Raw genomic sequence first — 21,957 nt, forward strand, 5'->3', positions numbered from 1 at the left:
TTTCACTTTCATTGTCATAAGTTGTTTGTTTTTGTTTTTGATTGCATCATTACAGCAATGACAAATAGTGATGATTCTTTATGGGAGAGCTCTAAAAGGACACTTTAATATTTCACTAAAATTGAATGGATCTTCTCAATGAAAAATACTTTGCAGGGAACTGTTTTCTAAATTTGTATGTCGAATTGGTACTATTTTCTAGCACTAATCACTCCATTGTGCAGTTAACTATGACAGTAAAAGTGGGAATCAGTGATAAGGGCCAAGTGTTTTTGGAACACTGTGTAGCAAATAATGATAACAAACAAAGTACTGAGTAATGGGAATGTCTCTTCAGTAACTAATGTGAAATTTTGGTACAAGCGAGGACTTCTGGCAGACTTTGAAACAAGAGTACAAAGGGCTCGATAGCCACAAGGTTATTTATCATGGTGAATGTATTTTTGATATTCAAATTACATGCTGTATAAGTTGGTCTGTTTAAAAGATAAATTTTATAAAAAGAAACCCTAAGGCAGTAATCTTTCAGATTGCTGTGCTTGTTTAGGATAAGCTTATGTAAACTGCAGGCATATATGCAAGGCTTTTTGAGATAAGAATCTACATTCCAGCAACCAGTAATTATACAATAAACAATTAACTGCTCAAATAAATACAAAGTTTTTATTGAAAGACAGATTCATTTTTGAGGTTGCGGTCGCATTAACTGTGGAGTTTGTATTAAAAAAAAAACAACGGCCATCACATACTTTGTGTTCTCAAAATGCTCATCAGAACTCCAGTGTTGAGGTTCTGGTAATTAACAAAGTTTCTGGGCTCCAAAATTTAGAGGTTATTTTGTATCCCAGTGTTAATTTCAGAGTCTTTCTTGTTACAAAGTCTTTGTCCAAGTTTCTTTTACAAGTTACTTCTATCATTCAGAGCATTCTGCCTCTGGTCTACAGGTTTGTGTGTGTTAGGGCCCTCTAGTAGCCTTTTGTGTGTGCTGTACCTGCCCTTTACAACAAAGGTACAGTTTATTGTAGAGGACTGAAGAGGGGAAAATTAATCACAATCTTCACCAAACAACCAGAATAAGTAAAAGATTCCAATTAAAAAAACCCTAAACAACAAAACACACTTAGACACAACCCTCCCAAATAAACAAATTAAAAAAAAACAAGCCTAAGAACCCCCCCCAACAAATCAATTTTTCAGTTTCCCTGATTTTCAGGTGGTTAATCCTCCTTTTTCCTCATGAACTTTTGCTGTTACAAGGTAAGAGAAGGAATGATGCAATATTCCTTGTTATAATCTGTGCTGGGTTTTTTTGGATGTCGCCTCATCTGAAAGGATTTTTGCCTCAAAGTCTAGGCCCAGTTGCCTGGTACACCCCTGCAATGCCAAATGTGCCTCTCAGCCTGAAAATACCCCAGTGGGAAAAGGAAGGTGTCCTGATGATACGTGGAGTAGGACTTCAGAGTTTACCTTTAAAATGTCTGAAAGAGAAGTTGGCACCATGTACTTTTATGTAGGCAAATGCTTTAAGAGGACTTGAAAGAAAAACTAAGTAAAACCTATTTCTGCTGCACAGGGGAGGGTTTTGCAAGATCAGCATTTCTTTTGGTGAAGGTAATTCTTATTATCATTGTGTATGCTGCCATGGTTCAGTTCAGAAACTTATTTTCTCATGTAGTGCATTTTTATTTATTAAAAAAAAATCTGAAGAAAACTTCACATTATGGGTTTTTTCTTTCCTAGCTATGCAAGTTTTCTCAAAAACCCCCAAACCACCTTAACTTTAGATTTTTTTTTCTTGTGAAAATACTTGCACTTAAATTGGCTTTATTACATGCATAATGTTTTATGTGCAGAACACTCCTGCAATTTTTTCTTGTCTGGAAATAATGAAAACTTTTTAATGCCGTAAATAAAAGAAATAACCTACAGTGTCATGTGATCATGCCTGCCAGTTGTCCATAACAATGATGCAGATCGTTAGATTTCAGTCAGCATATCATAGAAATCAGTTGCTGATGCACAGTGTTGAACTGCACAAAGATCTGTCCTCTACAGCACAAGCACGTGGATGTGCTGACTCTGAATTTGGGGTTGGCAATTCTCTAAGTTGCAATGACTGCTGTGAAAGGTGTTAAAAGTGCTAGACAATGAGTGCCGCCGAGAAAAGCAGGGGCTGAGGTTCTTTGTTTTGCTAAAGGATTTTTGGTTCGTTCTTTAGGCTTGTGCTTTAGCCTGGCACGTTGACTGCGGAGCGTTGCCGAAGTGGAAAATACATCCCCTGACTGTGCATCTCAAGGCAGGGAAGTCCTGCTCAGACAGGCTCTTGCTAGTTCAGAACGTGTGGAGGTCACAGTGCTCTTGGAGGCTCATCTGCCTCCTCTTGTCATCTTAATGAAAACGGAGCAAGTCCAGCAGTGTTGCCAATTTTTGTATTATTTGGTGTCTTCTATAAAAAGTTTCCCATGATGTCACGATTCCTGGCATCAAGTGTTCAGTTTTTCCCTGATGCAGAGTGACTGCCCCCTCATCCCAGGGGATGAAAGAGGGTAAGGGAAGTCTCCCTTAGAGCAGGCAACAGGGAGGGCTGTGGGTTTTGTCATTTGGGTTATTTTGGCATTTGTTTACAGTTGAATTTTGAACTTAAAGCAATCTCACATGTGCCCTGGAGTAAGTAGCAGCTACCTATAAACTTAACATCCAGAAAACAAGAAGAGAAGAAGATAAATGGTAACTTGGTCATGCTGCCCTTCATTTTTTCCCATTTGACAGGTGCTATGCAGACCTGAGTCTCTGGAAGCTTGAAAGCTTTGGGGTTTTGTTTTGCATCCCCCTCTCTTTTCTACTTTCTAAGTTGGAAATCATTAGGATTTTTGGCAAGTCCCTAATCTTGCTCGGTGTTAAGATTGCATTTATTTATTTTCTGCGTTGTTGCTTTTGCATGGACCCTGACACTGTATGTTTTCAGTTTGCTTCCCTTAAGCCTGATTAAAACATCACGTTAATTTAGATGACTCATTTAAAAATGTTAAATAAAAGCTGTGAATCATTAACTTATATTTAATGCTAAGAGGGCTGAAGATGGATTTGTCACTTTGTAGTGCTTTCACTGTCAACTTTGTTAAATTGTCACAAAAGTACCAAAATCTTTAAAAGACTATTGCTCCCACAGCTTCCTAGTCATTCCAGACTTTGACTTAAATGAAGTCCTGTAAGTTTTAGTGGAATTAGAAGTGGAAATGCTAAAGTGGACTTGTATTCGTAGTCATCTCCTTTGCAGACTTTATATCAGTAAATCATTACAAAAAGTGTCCAGCCAGTGTTTCTTACAGTTGAACTAGGAAGACCTGTGTCTTTCTGACCTAGTCCATTATAAACTTTTCCATGATCAGCTTTGCTTTTTGTAAGGTTGTGTTTTTTTTTTTTTCCCTCCCCCTTTGGTTTGTCAGGTTTCATCATACTTTTTTTATCTGCTTAACATTTTTAGTGATATCGTGGCACAACTACATCTCTCCTTTATTTCTGCAACTTTTTGGCTTGCAATTGGAATTTCATAATTGATCTTTGTTTTTGCAGCTGTATATTTTTGTTAATAATGTTTCATTTCTCCCTTAGCTTAAGCTATGGAGGAGGACATTCATCACATTCAGAAACAGACCTTCACAGACAGACATACACAGCTTCTCATCAGCTTCCTGGATACTCTGCTACACAACATCCTACTGGTAACTCTCCATGTCATGAGAATACTGCTTAAATAGCTACAGAGAAAAAAACCCCAACTGTTAAGTAATTTAGATTCAAGTTGATGGATTTTATAGTCAGAGGGAGTTTGTCCTGCAGGTGGTAGCAAGTGGTATTAGAAAACCTGAGTTTGTGGCAGAAAGTTGACAGTTGTTAGCTTTTATCAAAATGTCATAAGTAATAAGGAAAATGTAAGAGGGAAGTTAGGCTTAGTAACTTGTTGGCTTTTGAAGAAACTGCATTTGTTTTTTAAAATGCAGCTTTTCAGGACTGGGCCTATGCATGAGGGCCAAACATTGAACATGCCTTAAAGCCAGCAGCAGCAATCCTACCAATTCTAGACCAGAGCAGCAAACCTGATGTGAGTTGGGACTTGCAACTGCTGGTACTTCCATGTGCGAAGACAGTGCTGGGAGAACATTACAATTTATTTTAAATGTAGCAATAGGGTAGGCTGTGTTACATCTGCACCAGGATCTCTCTTTGATCCTGATGATACCCTGTTTCCATGACAGGAGAAGACCTTTCATACTTGCTTTGCAACCCAGTTTGCAACCCAGAAAAATGTTTGAGGTCATGTGCTGACTGGAGTCTGGAGTCTCTTGGCCAGGACAAGGGAGGGTCAGAACTGCAGTCTGGACATAATCTCAGTTGCTCACAGCTCTGGATCTCTCCAGTGCTTTCCATTGAGCCCCCTGCTATTGAAAGGTCTGAGCAGTGGGAAACACAGAATGGTGTTTGTGGAATGCAACCAAAACTCCTTTTCATGTGCCCAGTCCTACAGCGATGTCCAAACTGCTACAACCTGCCCAAAGGGCACAAAGGATGATACAGAGAAGCTGAACCCATTTCAGGAGGAATTCTGAATGTTTTACCAGTTCATGTGAAAATAGAACAGTGAATCTTCAGATGAAGGGAGAATTTTATGGGTGTACCTAAATATTGTTTTAAGCATGATATTTGACATACATTTAATAGTTCCAATTTACAGTTGTAGCAGTGTATAAGAGTTAAACCCAGAAAAATCAATGTACTTTAATAACAATGCTAATGTTTCATAACGTATTTCCTTTTTTTTTAATGATGAATGTATATCCTTGTTATTTGATTAAGCTTCTTGGAATTTCATCTGAATTGTCTGTTTTGTTTCATTTGCCTCCACCATCATCCAGGTCTTTCAGGAATATTTGATACCAGTATGCACAGTGCTGGAAGTAACACTAAGGAAACTTCTTCAGTTATGAATTTTCTCTCTGCTATCGAGTCTCGTACTGCTCAAGCAGTCTCTTCAGGATCTACCCTTTTACCACAATTCAGGGCTCCTTCCTGGCAGACAGGTGAAAATTTCCTCTTGAAATAAAACTTTGTCATGATTATATTGAATGTTTGGGAGAATTTGAAACAAAAATGTCCCGACTGACTAAAAAGGCTGCATGTTTTCTACCTGTTTTACACCTCGATATTTAAGAATACTAAAATCAGTGAAATTATATTAGCAGAAGAATTATATGAGCAGAAGTTCTGATTGTTTGAAAGGAATTTAGATGCATAAGATGTCTAATGAGTCAAATTTATTCTCCCAACTTTGTTTGGGATTAGTCTCAGTATCATCATAAGCATGTTCAGGTACACTACCTGTACATCCTAGCTGATCTTTCGTTCTCGAACTCTGTTCTCTATGATAGTTCTTCTGTGATATTACTACTAAAAGCCTGTTGGATAACTTTGGCCCCTTTGTACACAGAAGTAATGGGCAAGGTGTTCTCAGAAAGGTCTGAGATGCGTGTCACACAGAAATAAGTGATCTAATCTGCAGCTAAACAAACGTGCCATCTCTTCTGGCAGACTGACTGCCTTCTATAAACCTCCCCCATCTGTCAGGCCTTCTGTGCAGAGCAGGAAACTGCATATTTGGAGCTCACTATAGGCAGTCACACCAAGATAAGTGTTGCAACTGCATCTGTGGGTTGCTTCAAGTTATGGTTAATCTTGTGGAGTGATTGTGCAGCTGTGCAGTGAATCAGGTCTATTCACTGCTGACAGAAAATGTTTGAGTGTTTTTTTTTTTCCTCTGGTGGGATGGTTTTCCTCTGTATCAGCAAGCTGATCCGTGTCTCAGTGCAGCTGTATGATTGTTCTGATCTGGGGAGGAGGCACAAGGTAGGAAGAGTGGGACAGTCCTTTTGTTGACAGTTTGCATTCGTTCTGTTAAGTGTAATAATGTGCAGCTGGATTCTGTGAAGAGCTACTCAAAAAAGTTGAGGATAGAGAACGTGGCTTTTTACTCACCAGTGACAAAAGCAGATATGTGGCAGCACAGATGAAGATGCACACTGTTAATCTGCCAAAAAATCTTACTGTAAATCAGTGGTGTTTAGAGTTGTGATGACCCATCCTCACACCAGAGTGTCAGCTGGGAAGAAACCTTTTTCTCTCTTCGTCCTAGCATTTTCTCCATTGCAGCTGCCTAGCAGTGAATTGTGAAGAATGGGGACACATGCTGTGGGTCGGGTTTGATGTTGGTACCAGTGATTGAGAGACTTCTCAGTACTCATTACTAAGAACTCATCAGTAAGCCCATTTTTCAATATTACCAGTTCTCTGAGCTTTCTGTTGTCCTTTTAATACTTTTGCTGCTTTTCTGTAACCCTCAGTCCCCCCATATGTCTTCTGAGAGCTTTGTCTTGTACAGACTTTTTTTTTGATGAGGGAAAACAAGAGCTCTTCGCTCTTCAAGGTGACCTTTCTTTAGAAGGGTTTCTTACTTCAGGGTTTTTCTCCAAACCCTTCGGCTGTTGATTTTGGGGGAAAGGGAGGAACAGTGTGTTACATTGTCCCACCAAGTGTTCCTTTGGTCTGTGAGTTGCGTTATCAGTGTTTTGATTTCTTAGGGTAGTGGAGGTGTGTCTGTGCACAAAATTTACTACCTTTGCCATACCTTTTGTCTGCCCCTGAACAAAAGTAAAAATATAAAACCTAGCAGTTCTATATTAGTGCTTTTGTGACCAGTTCTTGTCTGGTTTAAGAAATTACCTGCATAGTAGGAAGGGTCTTGATTTATGGAAGAGAAAACACAGGTTAGATGAGAAACTAACATTTGCAGTTAAAATAGGTATAAATTCTTCCTGTTCTTTGCTGCTTCTGGATGGCCCTACCCTTGTGTTAGTGAAAGAGAACCCAGTTGTACATGATGTTGCAGTTTTTTAGATTAGGGGAAAAAATGTGCATTAAAACACTGTTTATGCCTTCTTGCTCAGAAAGACCTTATTGTTGACTAATGAAAAATACCTTGGCATTCCTTCACTATCACATCTCTTCATATCAGTTGTCTTGAACTGAAAGGGAGAAACAAAGAATTTATTTCTCAGCTTCATCTGAACCTTCAAAAGCAATTGTATGATTAAGTTGCAACCAGTTTAAGAGAACTTAATGTATTTTAAAATTAAATATTTTTTTTAACTGAAGGTTTTTTTTCAAAACAAGCTTCATTTGCTGAGAGTTTTTTTTATTTATTTAGATGATCCAAAGCTGAAATCTGTTTTAAGTATGGGAGAAGAATTGAAAAAAGTCAAATTATACCAGAGATTTTATTTTTATCTGATTTGCATACCCAAGTAAATTTCCCAGTGGAAATTCATTCCTTTACAAGAATTTTAAGCCTCTCTGGGAATAAACTTGTCTTCTTCACTTTTTTTTTCATAGACTTTGGAAATAGTACACAAACTTCACCAATACCTGCAAGTTACTGGGTGAAAAGCTCTGAATGATATGGATCACTGGTGTGAGCCTGAAAGCTTGCAAGGGAATTTCACACTCCTATTTCAGCTGGAGTAGTATATTCTGTTGAGAAATCCTGTTTGAGCCAGGATGTCATACCCATGGCTGGATGCAAATAAGTAATATTATACTTTTCAGTTGGATGGTTGCTGTTGCACTGTGCACATAGTTGGTGTCTATGGATATTTTGGACTCTCACTTTGGACAGCATACAAATCATATTTATTGCTTGTATTGAAAGTCAGAACACTCCTTTAAGAAAATTAAATGCAAAGTGTATAGACCATTAGCTATTTCACTGTAAGCTCTGAAATGTTTCCCATAAAGTGAGTTATAAAAGTACTGGTGAGGGAAAATGCAGGAGATGGGATTGCTCCTTTAACTGTGTCTATATTGCAATTGGTAAGGTGTAATTTTGTGTTTTTACTGTATATTGAATGTGTTCGAGGCTTTGGATCAGTTCACTGTGAACTTCTTAAACTGAAATAAAAACTAATAAAGAATTTACAGTTTCAAAGCAGAATTAATCTTGTACAATTTTTTTATAAACAATCTGCACCTTCAGGATATGAGATTTTCCCCCCGACAATTCACTGCAGGTATAGAGTTTGGAATTCTTAGAAAAACCTGCATTTCCATTTTAAAAATTGCCCATAATAAGTGCCTCACTTAGTACAGGTTTTTAGTTTAAAGGGTGGTGATTCTGAAGAACGTTATATTTGTAAACGCTGTAAGAGCTTACAGTGAAATGACTTACAGAAATGCAGAGTGCTGTAACTTGTAAAGCTCCCTTATGCTCTTTTTTCCTTCTTGTTTTGTTTTTGTTTTTTCCAGGTATGCATTCCTCAACAGCCACAGAACTGTTTGTTACTGGAGCTTTGCCAACCTCTGGAACATTTCCACCAACATCTGCTTTATCAGCGTATCAGCATCCCAACACTTTCAGCAGTAGAAACTTTGCTACTACCCCTTCTCTTACTCTTCAAGATACTACTTTCAGTGCTACATCAAACGGTCTCTTAACTACCCATGATCCTTTATTACAGATTAAAACCTCGCAAGGCACTGTCCCCACCGCTTTGACATTCGAGCGCCTGGGCGGTTCTGTGTTAAGTACCAGCATCCCACCCCAGTCCTCAACATATCGCTCCGCTCAAGAATCCGCGCCCCATCTCTTGCAACCTCAGTTTAGTTTGTTGCCTTCGACCCTTGGAGGAGCCCAGCAGGTGTCTCAGGCGTACAGCACGTCTGCCTTTACCGGTTCCACCGCGTCGATCGACAGAGCGCTTCAGCGAGAATGTAGTGTCATTAAACACCATCAGCGGCCTTCAAGCACTCAGTCTGTTCAGCCTCAACTGACTGTTTCCCAGCATTCCTTACACAGCTATTTGACGAGTACCAGTGGAGTCAATTTTCAGGATACCTCCAGGCACTCGGCGTTATCCTGCAGTCCGGTTGGAGATGTTACTCAGGTGAGCAATGGAGGACCACAGCAGAAGACTTCTCAAGTCACGGTGGAACTTGCTCAGTCCTACACATCTGCAATTCCGTCACCTGGTTTTCCATCTGCTTCCACAGCAAAAGTGAAAAACTGTTCCATGAAGCAGCCTCCAGGGTCGACAAAGACCCCCAAACCTCAAAGTGTAGCTCCCACTGTGCAGACACAAAGCTATGCCAAAACTGCACAGAACCAGAGTTCTGTCATTACAGGCCAAGCACAGATCTATTCTACAGCACAGCTCCCGAGCCTCTTGTCAGTCAGTCAGTCCCAAAACTATGTTTCCTGCCAGGCTCAGCATGTGCCACCTGTCAGTCACTCACAGGATTTCTCATCCAGCAAGGTTGAGAAGCTGCCCTCACTGTATAAAACATTGACTTTTTCTGGGCAATCCCAAACTATTACTTCTGATAGTCAGACTCTAAGTTACTCCTCAGAGGAACAGGTGTTGACCTCAGTTCCAAATGAGAACTACTCTGGGCAATTGAGGGAACTTGCTTCAGTCAGCCAGTCTCAGAGCTACTCTTCTAGTCACTCTCAGGGTTTATCTCCAGTTACCCAGTCCCAAGTTAATTTTTCATCTCAATCACAAGTTTTATCAGCCGTTAGTCCTTCAGAAAGCTATTCTTCAGGGCAGTCTTTAACATTAACATCACCTTCTCTTTCCTTTAATGCCTCTCCTCGGGTACAAACTCTTCCAGCCTCGAGTCCTAATCAAAGCTATATTTCTTTGCATTCTTCTCAGAACTCTCAGTCGCAAGAATCCTCCTCTCCACAGTCTCAAAAGTTTTTGCCATCTGTCCAGTCTCCTTTTGCATCCCCAGCTCATTCACAGACGCTGCAGAACAGCAGGCCTTCCTCAGAAACAAAGGCCTATGTTAAGAGGAAGTCTGACTCTAACCTGTACGCCTCATCCAAACAGGAGGAGGAGTTGTCAATGCAGGAGATGCAGGCATTGCAACAGCAAGCTGCTCTTGAACCTTCCACTCAAAGCCTAACTGAGGAGGAAATCAATGCTCAGGATGCAACCTATAGGGTCTCAAAAGCAAATGACAGATACTCTCAAAGCGTGATCAGAAGTAACTCTCGCCTTGAAGATCAAGTTGTTGGACTTACTCTTCAGGGAACAAAAAAAGATGAGAGAATGGTCGGTTCTGTGGAGCAGCTTTCCCAACACATTGGCCATATCACCAGCCTAAGCCACGACATGAAAAAGACGGCGAATTTAATGCGAACAACACAAGTGACTGTGAGCGCTAAGGAGCTGAACCAGCAACATTCTCTGATGCATAAGGTACATGAAAGTAAGACTCCAGAACAGCAGGGCCAAGTCATTAGTACTCCACCGCAGGTCCAGTCTCACGCTCTAAGACACGGCCATCAGCTGTGTCTGCCCAGTGCACAGGTACTGCTGGAGTCAACCTGTGACTTGCAGATCCTTCACCAGTCGATACTGCAGTCGGGGTTGGGACAGGCAAAGGCATCGCCGCAAGTGCAAAGAATACAGAGTCCTCAACAGGTGACACATCCCTTCCTTCAGATGGATGGTCATATTATTCAAAGTAACGGGGGTCATTCTCAGCAGCAGCTTCATAGTCAGAATTCAGAAGTAATGAAAATGGACATTTCTGAGTCTGCAAAACCACTACAGCAACATCTGACAGCAAAAGATCATTTTACTCAGACAAATCAACATGACTCAAAAAATCAGTTTGTTTCTCTTAGTTCAATATGTTTCCCAGAATCTATACTTCTCAGTGATGAGAGGAATATATTGTCCAATGTGGATGACATCTTAGCAGCAACAGCAGCAGCCTGTGGAGTGACTCCATCTGACTTTGCCAAATCAGCTTCTAATGAAGAGGAAATCCAGACTGTTGAAAATAGTGAGGAGTCTAAAGCACAGTTCCGATCACTGGATGTAAGACATGTGTCTTCTGTTTTCAGTGCCTCACCTACTGTAGTTGGGAAGCCAGCAAGCAGAAATAATATTTCTCTGAATGGGGGCCAGATTACTCTAAATCTTACACCAGTGTCAGCAGTACAGACGAAAACTGTGAACCTGGATCAACAGCACATTGAAACTTCTGATCAAAATGTACCAACAAGAATGACCTCTCCCACCCTTGGTCCTGGTCAGGAAGAGCAGGAACAAGGGGCTGTTCGAGTTAAGAAACAATCCAGCATCAGTCACGAATCTGAAGAAGATAATGATGCTTCTGTTGATGGTACACTGAATGCAAGAGACACAGAGTTTGTTTCAAGTGGTAGGAGCCTAAGTGAAGAAAGTGCTGCTTCGGAGAATGATTTTAATGTGGGTGGTGATGATGGTACATTAGCAAGTAACCAGTCAAAGGTTCCGTTGCAGCCGCTATCTGTGCCCCAAAGCGGAGATGGAGCCATTAATAGAACTGAAGAAGAATGCCAAGATTTAGCTCAAGGGAACCTTCAGAAGAAAAAAAGCAAAGGAAAAAGCCAAAACAAAAATGCTGCAGAAGATGACAGTGCAATTCAGAAACAGGTGAAAAGAAGCGGGCAGTGTAAACGTCAGAATTCGAGAGGAAATGACTCATGTTTCACGTACTCCTCTCCTGTTTCTGAAAGTTGTTATGATACTTACCAACATCAGGAAAGAATGAGGCAAAAAATTAAAGAAGTTGAAGAAAAACAGCCCGAAGTCAAAACAGGATTTATTGCATCTTTTTTAGACTTTCTAAAGTCGGGGCCTAGGCAACAGTTTTCCACTCCAGCTGTGCGAATGCCAAACAGGACTAGGCGACCAGTTACACAAGTAGTTCGTGCCCCTTGCCTACAGTCCTCTGCAAAGCCTCAGCCAGCAGCAGCAGCAACACCTGTAGCTCCTGAGGTTAGTGGAGAAAGTCCGACCAAAAAAGCTGATGAAGAACTTAAGAAAAATTTAGAAACGTTGCCTTCATTTTCTTCTGATGAAGATGATTCCGTGGGTGGTAACCATGATCTTCAGAAGAGCATCTCTACTGCATTGTCAGCCCTGGATGACACATCTGATAGAAAGATCAAATCAGGTAAAATGGTTACTACAAGTGTGTATGTTGAAGGAGATTTCTGTAGCTGATGGGGGGGGGGGGAAATGAAAAATTTTAGCTGTCTTCAGGTAAAGGTTTTGATTTGTTTTGGCCATAATTAAGAGTTTTGTTCAAAAGGTGTATTGACTATGGACTGAACTAGTGTTTTCCACAAGTAGAAAATATGTAAATAAAATTTTTTATGTTACTTAAATAGGATTCTTCTAATGCCATAAAGTTATTTTAGCCTGGAGTTGGAATAATGCATGTGTTATCCTCATTTCTGGCTTAGAATGCTAAATATGATTTTCATCTGGAAACCTCAACAAACCGTCATGTCAGAGGTTCTAAACCTATTTTTAAACAACTCAAGCAAGAGAACATATTAATAATTGCCATCAGCAGGCATTAAGCTCTTCCTAGGTAGAGTTAAACATGCACTTTCTGTGATGATAACGTTGCACAAAATATGTTTATGAACCAACTTTTGCACTTGTAAACTGAGCACTGGTTTGACTGGGCATGTCCAAGCTGGGAGTCATTTGAGTTTGATTTCAGCCATAGTAATCAGGGGTGTTGCAGCTCCATGTTGATAATACATTGCTAGCAAAAGAACAAAATCTGGGAAGGATTGTTTTGGACAGGGAGGGGCAGGCAGCACCCAGTGATCACAGTAGTAGGTAGTTTTCCACACACTTTTCAGTTTCATTTGTGTTACATCTGTTTGTTTTGAAGTATTTTCAACATACAACATGTTTTTGCCTAGATAGACCTTTTCAGTCAAGTTTATTTTTTCCTCTGGTAAGCAATTAGAAACTATCCAGCCAATCCCATAACTTTACTAATTCAGGAGAAATACCATTGTCTTCCAAAATAATTACAGGGAGAAAATGAAACATTCCTTTTTCTTTTCTCAGGACTTGGGACCTGTGACCCATAGGCTGATTCTTAACAAGATAGAATTAAGTAATGGTTTCCCTTTTTAGATTAAAGAAGAGAGGGAGATTTTTTTCTTTTATCTAGGAGTGATGTGATTTACTGAAAAATACATAGCAAAACTGAACTTAAATTGTAGTAATCAGACCTAAGATACTGGGAGAATATTGCAAAATACATGGTATGCTAAGCAATACTTTATATTAATTACTATTCTATATTCTTTTATGTAATTGTTAAGTTCATGCATTTTGGAAAGTATGTTACAGAAGATTAAGTTCCTCCTGTGTCTTTCAGTTGAATATGTATTTTAAACAAGCAATCAGTGACTGTTTTTCTTCCCCAAAAGCCAAAATGTGGGCAGTGCCATGATGTGAGCCTCTTGAAGTTTGTTAATTTTAATAAGTCATTTCTGCCTACAACATCCAGAGGAAATATTTCAAAGGGTTTTTTTGTTAGGTGGGAATTTTCATTAGTGTTTTATTTGCAGTAATTTCTTTTCCAGTATTACTATACCTTCTTTATTATCCACAAGGATGTAATATTTATACCACCCATTTCTTGAATTCACCTTCCTGATTTGTTATGTACAAGATTGTTCATACGTTGTACAAGGTGCTTAGTAATGACATCTTTCTTACTTGCTGGTGTTTTGCAGGTTTTCAAATAAGTCCCTCTTTTATCTGTTTTTGCCAATAAGTATAGAAAGACAAATACTAAAACCCAGTCTTTTGTTGATAGTATTAAATAGCACGTGTCTTTATCTGCTGTTCTGAAGAATGTGTAACTATACTTGGGGAACTAATAATGCTGTGTCTAATTAAAGCTGGCATAGCTTTCACTGAACAAAGAAATGGAGCATATTTGCAATAATATGATGTGATATATCCAGAAGAACGTATTTCATGGCTTAACTATTTTACTGAATTGATTTAATGAATCTTCACATATTCGGTATATAGCTTTTGTATTGACACATTAATTTGACATGGAAATCTTTTGTTTGGAGTCACTTTTGTTAAAATATGTTACATTATCTTTTTTATAATTTTTCAAGTGAAAAAGTCAACAATTAGCAGTGATTGTAACAAAGCTGTAGAATGGTTATTTTAAGTTTCCTAAGTGATTAGTAATTGTCTTATAGAAAATATAACTTGATTTCTTTTAGGTCAGCAAGTCAGTGTTAAAATTAATATGTATAGAAGACTATAAAGAAGATTATAAAATAATATCTAAAAAGGATTCTAATTTTTTTCAGGTGGGAAAGAATAATAATTTTGAAAGGTGGGACTTTCCTTTGGCTCTTTGGAATAGAGGAGGAGAAGAATGTTCTTTCCCTTCTTTGTTTTGTATCATCAGTTCTCATTGCTCACCTCTGTTAATATTAAAAACCATTAGGATGTTCCCAGAGTTTTAATCTGGAACTTCCAGTTACATTGTCATAAGATGTGAATGATAAATGTCCAAAAGTCATTCAGAAAATGTTTTCCTATTCCATGTGTGTTTCTCTTTCTGTAATCCAGTTTAAAAAGACTTGACTTATCAGCAGACTGGAAACAAGATTCAGTGTTGTGACCTTTACTGTTGTGCTTGCTTATTGGCACAAAGTTCAACAGTATTTCCTGGTGATCTGTCTGTAACTATCAAGTTGTTTTCTAAAGCATTCATCTTTGTTAATCCCAGATGCTGACAGATGCAGCAGTTTAATACAAACAGAGGTATTTAGCCACAGTATTTTTGGTTTTGTTTGAGGTTTAGTTGTGGCCAAGATACTGCTTCTATTTTAACTCCTAGAACAGGTGTTTTTCCTAGAATAGTTGCTTTTAATATATATTGTAACAGAAAAGAAGAAAACTCTAGTTCCCATTTTACATTGCTAACCCTTGATAATTTGTTTAACTAAAATATGGATTTTTTTCCTTCAGAAACTGAGAAAGGGACAGTTGTCACTGCTGCTGCCACCACCACTACTGCTGTAATAAAGCAGGACTCTCCCCAGACAACTGCCCCTGTAGGCAATGTGCAGGAGAAAGTGAATCCAGCTGACCCCTTAAAAGCAGCTCAGCAGGATGCTGTGACTACAGAACAATTGGCAAAAACGCAGGAGACTGTGGCAATAGAAGGATGTACTGACGAGGAGAACATGGACAGTGGAGGAGAGGGCATGTACAGAGAACGTGATGAATTTGTAGTGAAGATTGAAGATATAGAGACACTAAAGGTAATCTGAATATTTGCTGGGGGGGGGAAAAAACACATCATGAAAAAATCCTGCGTGTGAATTTAGCCTCAACAAACTACCGAGAGGGGAGAGGCTGCATATTAGTTTTCTGTTTCTATTCTAATATTCCCTGATTGCTGCCAAAATGCCTTAAAGGGATCTTTCTAGTGCAGATTGCCAGTGTGTTTTGAATGTACATGACCCATTTTATGCTACAGACACAGTAAAGTAAATCTGCTTGCTGGTAACCTCTGTTAGAACTTGGAATTACCTGTCTGAATATTCAAAAGCTTAAATTTTTTCACAGGCAGCTGACTGCCTTTTTTTCTCTTTTTTTCTTTTGTTAAGAAGATAGGACTAGACTTTCAAGTGTAAGGTATTGAGGAAATGACTTTTAAGTTTTTGCAAAAGATCCTGATTGTCTTCTTTTTTTTTTTTTTTTTTGGTAAAAAGTTCTGCTTGGTATTCCAACAAGAAATGGCTTCCATAAGTAACCAGTACAGCTCTTCACATGAGTTTATGTGAATTTCCTTGTTGTCTTTGATTTCTTGGTTTGGTTTGGTTTTGTTGCTAATTCATTTTAAATTCTTCTGTGTGTTTACCTTTCCTTTGGTGGCTATCATAGCCAGCAATATTCTTAGTCTTAGAAAATTTGTAATACTTTTGATTATTTGTCTGTGTTCACCCTCTTGCGAGCTGCAGTTTTAAATTAATTCATGTAGTTTTGTCACATAAAACAAATGCTATCAGTTTTAGATATTCCCTTGTCACTTATAAAATGGATTAAAGTATGTTAGGAGATATTTTGAATTTCAATTTTATTTTAGTTAGTTGAAGAGTCATGAAAAAGTAACTAAATACGACCAATATGACTATATATTTTTCCAGAAGGAGTTTATTTGAATTAGTCATTTTGTGTAGGATTTATAGAGAATTCTCATTAACGATAATAATTACAAACTTGTCTCAATGCAAACAGCATGTGATGACTGAGGGTTTGAAATTTCAAATTACCTGTTTCAACTTTATCCCGGTTAACTCCCTCAAAAATATAGTCCACAAACACATTTCAGGAAGAAAAATAAGCACTGTTTTGAGCAAATAACTTTATGTTCTTACAGGTTGCTTTGCAAACAGGAAAGGAGCCTCCAGCTATCTGGAAAGTACAGAAGGCTTTACTGCAAAAGTTTGTTCCTGAAGTGCGAGACGGACACAGAGAGTTTGCTGCTACTAATAGTGTGAGTCTTAAAAATGCCTTATGAAGCCCCATGGGAGCTGATTTCCTTAATGGAAGTCTAGGAAACAAAATAAAATAAGATTCTGGCATACATTCTTAGCAATCATCCTTGAGGAGGAAAAAAAAAAACCCAACCAATTTTTTGACTTCCTCCGACTCAAATTCTCTCTAAATATATTCATGGGCAGAGTTTTTGCTTTCCAATGTGGATTCTTTGGTATCATTTAGGGTGCATAAAGGAACAAGTTTTCCCAGCCAGAATAAAGTCAGTGGAAACAGGCTCGTGAACCAACTGCTTTCTCCAATAGGAATGATAGAGGAGGATACAATTTCAACAGGCAGCCTCTTGCCAGGCAGATAATCCTTTTGGGATAACACATGTGGAGAATATAATAAGGGGAGAAAATGAAGCCCAAAGTACCTCTGGCCTTATTTTCCTTAATTTTAAATATTATCTAGAAATCTGATGGAGAAGTTTTCTTAAATTACAAATGCTGTTGAATAGCATATCCATTTGGTATGTAACCCCTTTTTTTAAAACTGACTTTTTTTCTTTGATATTGACATTTTCAATTGTTAAACTACTAATTTTATTTAACTGAAACACTTGTGGGTTTTGTTGTGTTTTTTTCCTTGTAGTATCTTGGGTATTTTGGCGATGCAAAAACAAAATACAAACGAGTGTATGTGAAGTTTGTTGAAAATGCAAACAAAAAGGAATATGTGAGAGTATGCTCAAAAAAACCACGCATCAAGCCTGTACAGTCAGCAAGGTATTTTATTTCAATTTGGTTTTCATTTTGCCGTATTGTTTTCCTATTAAGCACACACCTATTTTAATAAACAAGAGTTATAACTCAGGATTGTTGATGAGAGGAATGGAAAGCTTGTCCCAGACTAAGAAATTGAAAAACATTCCCATCTTGACAAAAATCTTGCCTAGTGCTTCCCAGAATTGTATTCCTTGCCATGCTGTCAAAACTGTGGTGTGTTAGTCCTAAAATACATAACTTTGTATTTATAGGATTAATATTCCTGTTTGTTTTCCTGTTGTGAGTGGTGGGAAGAGAAAGGAGAGGAGTTTTCTGGTTTCTTATTCTAGTCCTCAAGTTCCTGCATTTCCTTCATTTCTACCTGGATGATTTTCTCTCCCATCTTTGTGCAGATACAATATCCCAAATTCACTTTGTCAGCAAACCTCAGATCTCATTGATTACTAATATTTGTTCAAGTGTGTCAAGTCTGATTTTTTTTTTTTCATTAAATAGTCAATTTTAATATTAGCTCCAATCTCCTCTGGCTCATAAGCTCTACAAACATTGGGCAATTTAAAATTTCTATGCCTGTTTATCTAGTTATAAAGTTGGAATATTATTTAATCATAGGTAGCTGAGAATAATTGTTAAGCATTATATCAAAAATATAGTAGTATAGTGTGTATGACCTAATTCTCACAGTTAACAATGAAGTAAGTGTATATAATCAGTGGTTAAATGAGAATATGGCTATTTTATTAATGCCAAATCTTGTGTGGTAATTATTTTCATGAAGATCATCTTCATAATATTGCAGGACTATTCATTGCAAACCTAGTAATAGCAACATCAAACCCCCTGATCCACCAACACCAAAACCAACAGCAGCAAAAGTCTCTTCTGTGAAACCCAAAGCTAAGCAGCCAAAGGTTAAGGCTGAACCACCACCAAAGAAAAGGAAAAAGTGGAAAGAAGAATTTTCCTCTTCCCAGTCTGATTCTTCACCTGAGGCCCAGAGTGAAGAGGATGGTGAGTGAGATACCATTGCTGACATCTGGGCCCGTTTGAACTTCACTGAGAAGAGTATTATAAAATTGCATTGTTTGACCGTGCACATTTTTCTGTGCTAGCCTCAGAAAGTAAATTTTAAATCTAACAGTGCCATGCAACATGAGTTTCTTAAAACTTTTTGCTTGCTGTTTGTGTGTGAGCATAATTGAAGTTATCTTACATGTAATTTATCAGTGAGATAAATATACTTTCTACTGCTTGCTTTCTACGATGGGTGCAATTGTAAGAGGAGAATCTGATTTGATTTTTTTTAATACATCTCAAGAATGAGTTTCTTCATTAATTTTCCATTGCAACTGCGTGTCATGTCAAAAATAACATTCCTGCAATGTTTGTCTCCATGCAGATGTGGGCAGAATTCAGATGCTACTGTTGTTTTTTCAAAACCCAACGAGAAAAAACAGTTGACTTTTTTTGGCTGCTCCGTTGCTTGTCTGAATGCCAGCTGTTCAAATGGAGCCTGCTGAGCAGATTTGCTGTTAAGACATTCGTGGAACGTTGAGATTCCATGTTGGCAGGAATTCTCCAGGACAGAAAGAGAACTTTCTGAAGTTTGCAGTCTTTTGCAGAGGTTACCTGTGGTAGCAAATACACAGTGCATTTTGCAGAGTCCTTTTGGTTTGTTTCCTGTGTGTTTGAAGCAAAGCTGTGTATTATTCATGCTTTATACTGCTGCATTTCCAAAGCATCTTGGTTACTTTTAAATACAGACAAGCTACCACTGGTGTACTGGAACACTGCCTCTATGAGAACAACACCTTTAAAATACTATTTTTCAAGCCAACTTGCCCAAGTGACCATTGATATGTACAACTGTCCATGTTTAAAATCTCAAGTCCCCTGGTGATGATAGTCATCCGCAGAAATGTGTATATCCAAGGAAGTTTAACAGCCTTGATAGCTAAATTACTGAAAACCTTGGTGCCAGACATGGAGCCTATAAAAAGCTCCAGAATGCTGACTAGAAGTGATGACTGCTCCATGTGCATGTTTAAAATTGCTGTCTATGAAAAAACAAAAGCTTCCTCAGAATAAGCGCAAATATGCCCTACGTTGCTTCACTGGGAAAATTTGTTTTACATGTTTTTTGTGAGCTGAAGAATTAGGTGGGATTGGCTTCAATGGTATGCAGGCTCTTGAGTGATATTTGAGCTCTGGAATTTATTTTTTTTCTATTGGACAAATCCAAATTCTGCATTTTTGGGATGTACTTGCATTGATGTGAAACCTGCACTTATGGCATTTGACTTGACTGAAGTTATTCATTCTCCATTTTCTGTAGACTTTCAGCTACAGGAATAGGAAAATGTCTAAATTCCGTAAATTTATAATCTAAATGCTGATAGTTAAAAAAAAAAGACCCGAACCAATTGTAGCATATTTGGTGTCTGCCTCTGTTTTTGGCAGATAAGCAGTTTATTACAATTGACTGCACTGAGTTTTAATCTCTTGGGGTACCAGTAGGGGTCACTTGTGTTTTAAGAGAGAAGCCTTCAGTTTTGAAAAACACAGATATTTGCAGGATGATAAGGGGAAAAAATTCATTCTTTTCTGATTCATTTTCAGAGGTTGTACCTCCAGCTCCCCTTGTTACTCGCTTTTTGAACACAAGAGCTATGAAAGAGACTTTTAAGAGCTACATGGAGTTGCTTGTTAGCATTGCCTTGGATCCCGACACAATGCAAGCCTTGGAAAAGAGCAATGGTACAGTATGTTTAACATTTGTATGTTCTTACTAGATTTTAAGGTTATTAATCAGTAAATCAAATGTTTTGGGGTTTTTTAAAAGAAAAAACCCACAAGCCTACTGAACTTCTAGTAACATAACCTCATCTGAAGAACACTACACAAAATATTTGTGTGTGTATATATGTTTTTGCACTATCTCTTTGAATAATCAAAGTAATTTGCAAATACTGTTTTGTCTGTTTTATTGTATCAGACTTGTGCTGTGAATGTCAGAACTGAGCTCTTTGTTCCTGCCATTATTATACTCTAAACCTTAGCAAATATTTATTTAAAATTAAGAGAGTTTCATTCTTGCTGCTATTAAAAATTCTGCTTTTCAAACTCTGAAATCTTAAAATTGTTGTTAAAGAAAACTATATTAATACACACTTTTTCTTTGAAGACAAAATATTTGGACTTATTTACCCTAGCAGACTCCAGGATACAAGTGGAAACTTCTATTTCTCAAGATTTAGGAAAACACTCCTGTATTAAGATCTCAAAAGAGGAATTATTTCATGTATTATTTAGTTGCAGGCTGTTGTTTTGTACTATATTCTGTTTGGCTGTATTTAAAAAAACCTGTTTTCTGTCCTTTCCATTCCTGATTTGCTTGTATTGTGCATCAGTGCACACTTACCTCAAGATTTCAGACCCATGCATTATGTCAGTAGTCCCACTAAAAGCAAAGAAATTTGCTTTAGAGATAAAAGGCTCCATACTGAGCTGTAAATTTTCATTCATGGCCACATGCCTATGTTCAACTGTATATGGTGCAATTCACAGTGGTTTATCAGATAACTTTTATCAGTAAGCACTTTCCTCAGTTTCTGTTGTTATAAATGCCAGCAGGGTCATCCCTTGTAAAATGGAATAACAAATGTCACAACCACAAACTTATCTTCATAAAACAACAAAACTATCTAGGAGGAAATGGTGTGAAATCATCTCTAAAATTTATGCCCTGTAGTGCTCTATCTTAATTTTTCCTTTGAGCGAAGAAAGTCAGAGAAGGAGCAGGAATGCAGCCAGCAATTAAACTGCATAATATCTAGACCAGCTTAGTGGGCTGGTCCGAAAAATGAGATCTTTCCCTCACATTTGAAATTACTTTATGTGCAAATTGCTTTATTTTTTGCTTTCCACATTGTGTAATAAAGGGTCAAAGTACAGATTGAAGATGGATCTCGTTACTGTGCATCTCTTAATCAACTGCTGCGGGTTTTTAATGTGTCTTTTAGATGAGCTACTTTTGCCTCACATGAGAAAAATTGATGGTATGCTGAATGACAATAGGAAAAGGCTGCTTCCCAAATTACGCTTGGATCATGCTTTCAAGGTATTCTCTTTCAAATTCTGGGATTTTTAAAAGTCATGTCATAAGTAAGCCATTGAATGCATACTGTGCAGGCACAACTTAAACCCCAGAAGGCACACTTTTAACAGAAGTGAATATGGATTTGAAAGAGATGCTATAAATTTAGTACTTGTATGTGGCATTTGGAGAACATTTTGTGATGGAGGAGTTGATACTGCAAAGGTAAAGTTCTAGTTTTACTCCCCATACTTTCTGGTTCATTCTCAAGCATTTTTTTTTTCTTTTAAGCTTCTCAAATTTGCCAAAAGCAAATCTGTTTCCTGTCCTTCTAGAGCTTTTGCTTAAGCGATCGTATTGCCTAAAAATAAACTTTTACATGAAATAGCTGTGCTGTGGAGCAGATGTCTGAACTTCTTTGAAGTAGAGAGCATGATCAGAGGAGTTTAAAACCAGGACAGAGGGACTCAAGAACAACTCATTTGTGTGCTCTTTCATGTATCTTCAGCATGGAAGGTTGAGAAAAGTGTGGATAACAAGCCCATATTACAGCAACTTTGACGCGGTAATAAAAAAACAGGTCTGGATGTGGACAGGGAAGAGAGAAGCCGTAACATCTCAGTAGAGAGAAGGT

The 21,957-nt window shown here is 38.1% G+C and overlaps 1 protein-coding gene across 5 annotated transcripts in view; it reads left to right on the top strand.

Moving 5' to 3' along the window:
* QSER1 (glutamine and serine rich 1) overlaps positions 1 to 21,957 on the top strand; it is a 41,255-nt gene that overhangs the window by 12,958 nt on the left and 6,340 nt on the right. The window contains exons 2-11 of one of the 5 annotated variants that reach the window (XM_064657057.1): positions 3,613 to 3,722; positions 4,914 to 5,078; positions 8,353 to 8,990; positions 9,762 to 12,060; positions 14,922 to 15,217; positions 16,339 to 16,455; positions 17,094 to 17,227; positions 18,027 to 18,238; positions 19,847 to 19,984; positions 21,250 to 21,347. In XM_064657057.1, coding sequence (XP_064513127.1) covers positions 3,613 to 3,722; positions 4,914 to 5,078; positions 8,353 to 8,990; positions 9,762 to 12,060; positions 14,922 to 15,217; positions 16,339 to 16,455; positions 17,094 to 17,227; positions 18,027 to 18,238; positions 19,847 to 19,984; positions 21,250 to 21,347 — 4,207 coding nt within the window. Of the gene's footprint in view, positions 1 to 3,612; positions 3,723 to 4,913; positions 5,079 to 8,352; positions 12,061 to 14,921; positions 15,218 to 16,338; positions 16,456 to 17,093; positions 17,228 to 18,026; positions 18,239 to 19,846; positions 19,985 to 21,249; positions 21,348 to 21,957 lie in introns of all 5 variants that reach the window. The other 4 variants (XM_064657052.1, XM_064657053.1, XM_064657054.1 and 1 more) reach the window with 4 other exon arrangements.

Source organism: Pseudopipra pipra, chromosome 6 (assembly GCF_036250125.1).
Source record: "Pseudopipra pipra isolate bDixPip1 chromosome 6, bDixPip1.hap1, whole genome shotgun sequence".
Lineage (NCBI taxonomy): Eukaryota > Metazoa > Chordata > Aves > Passeriformes > Pipridae > Pseudopipra > Pseudopipra pipra.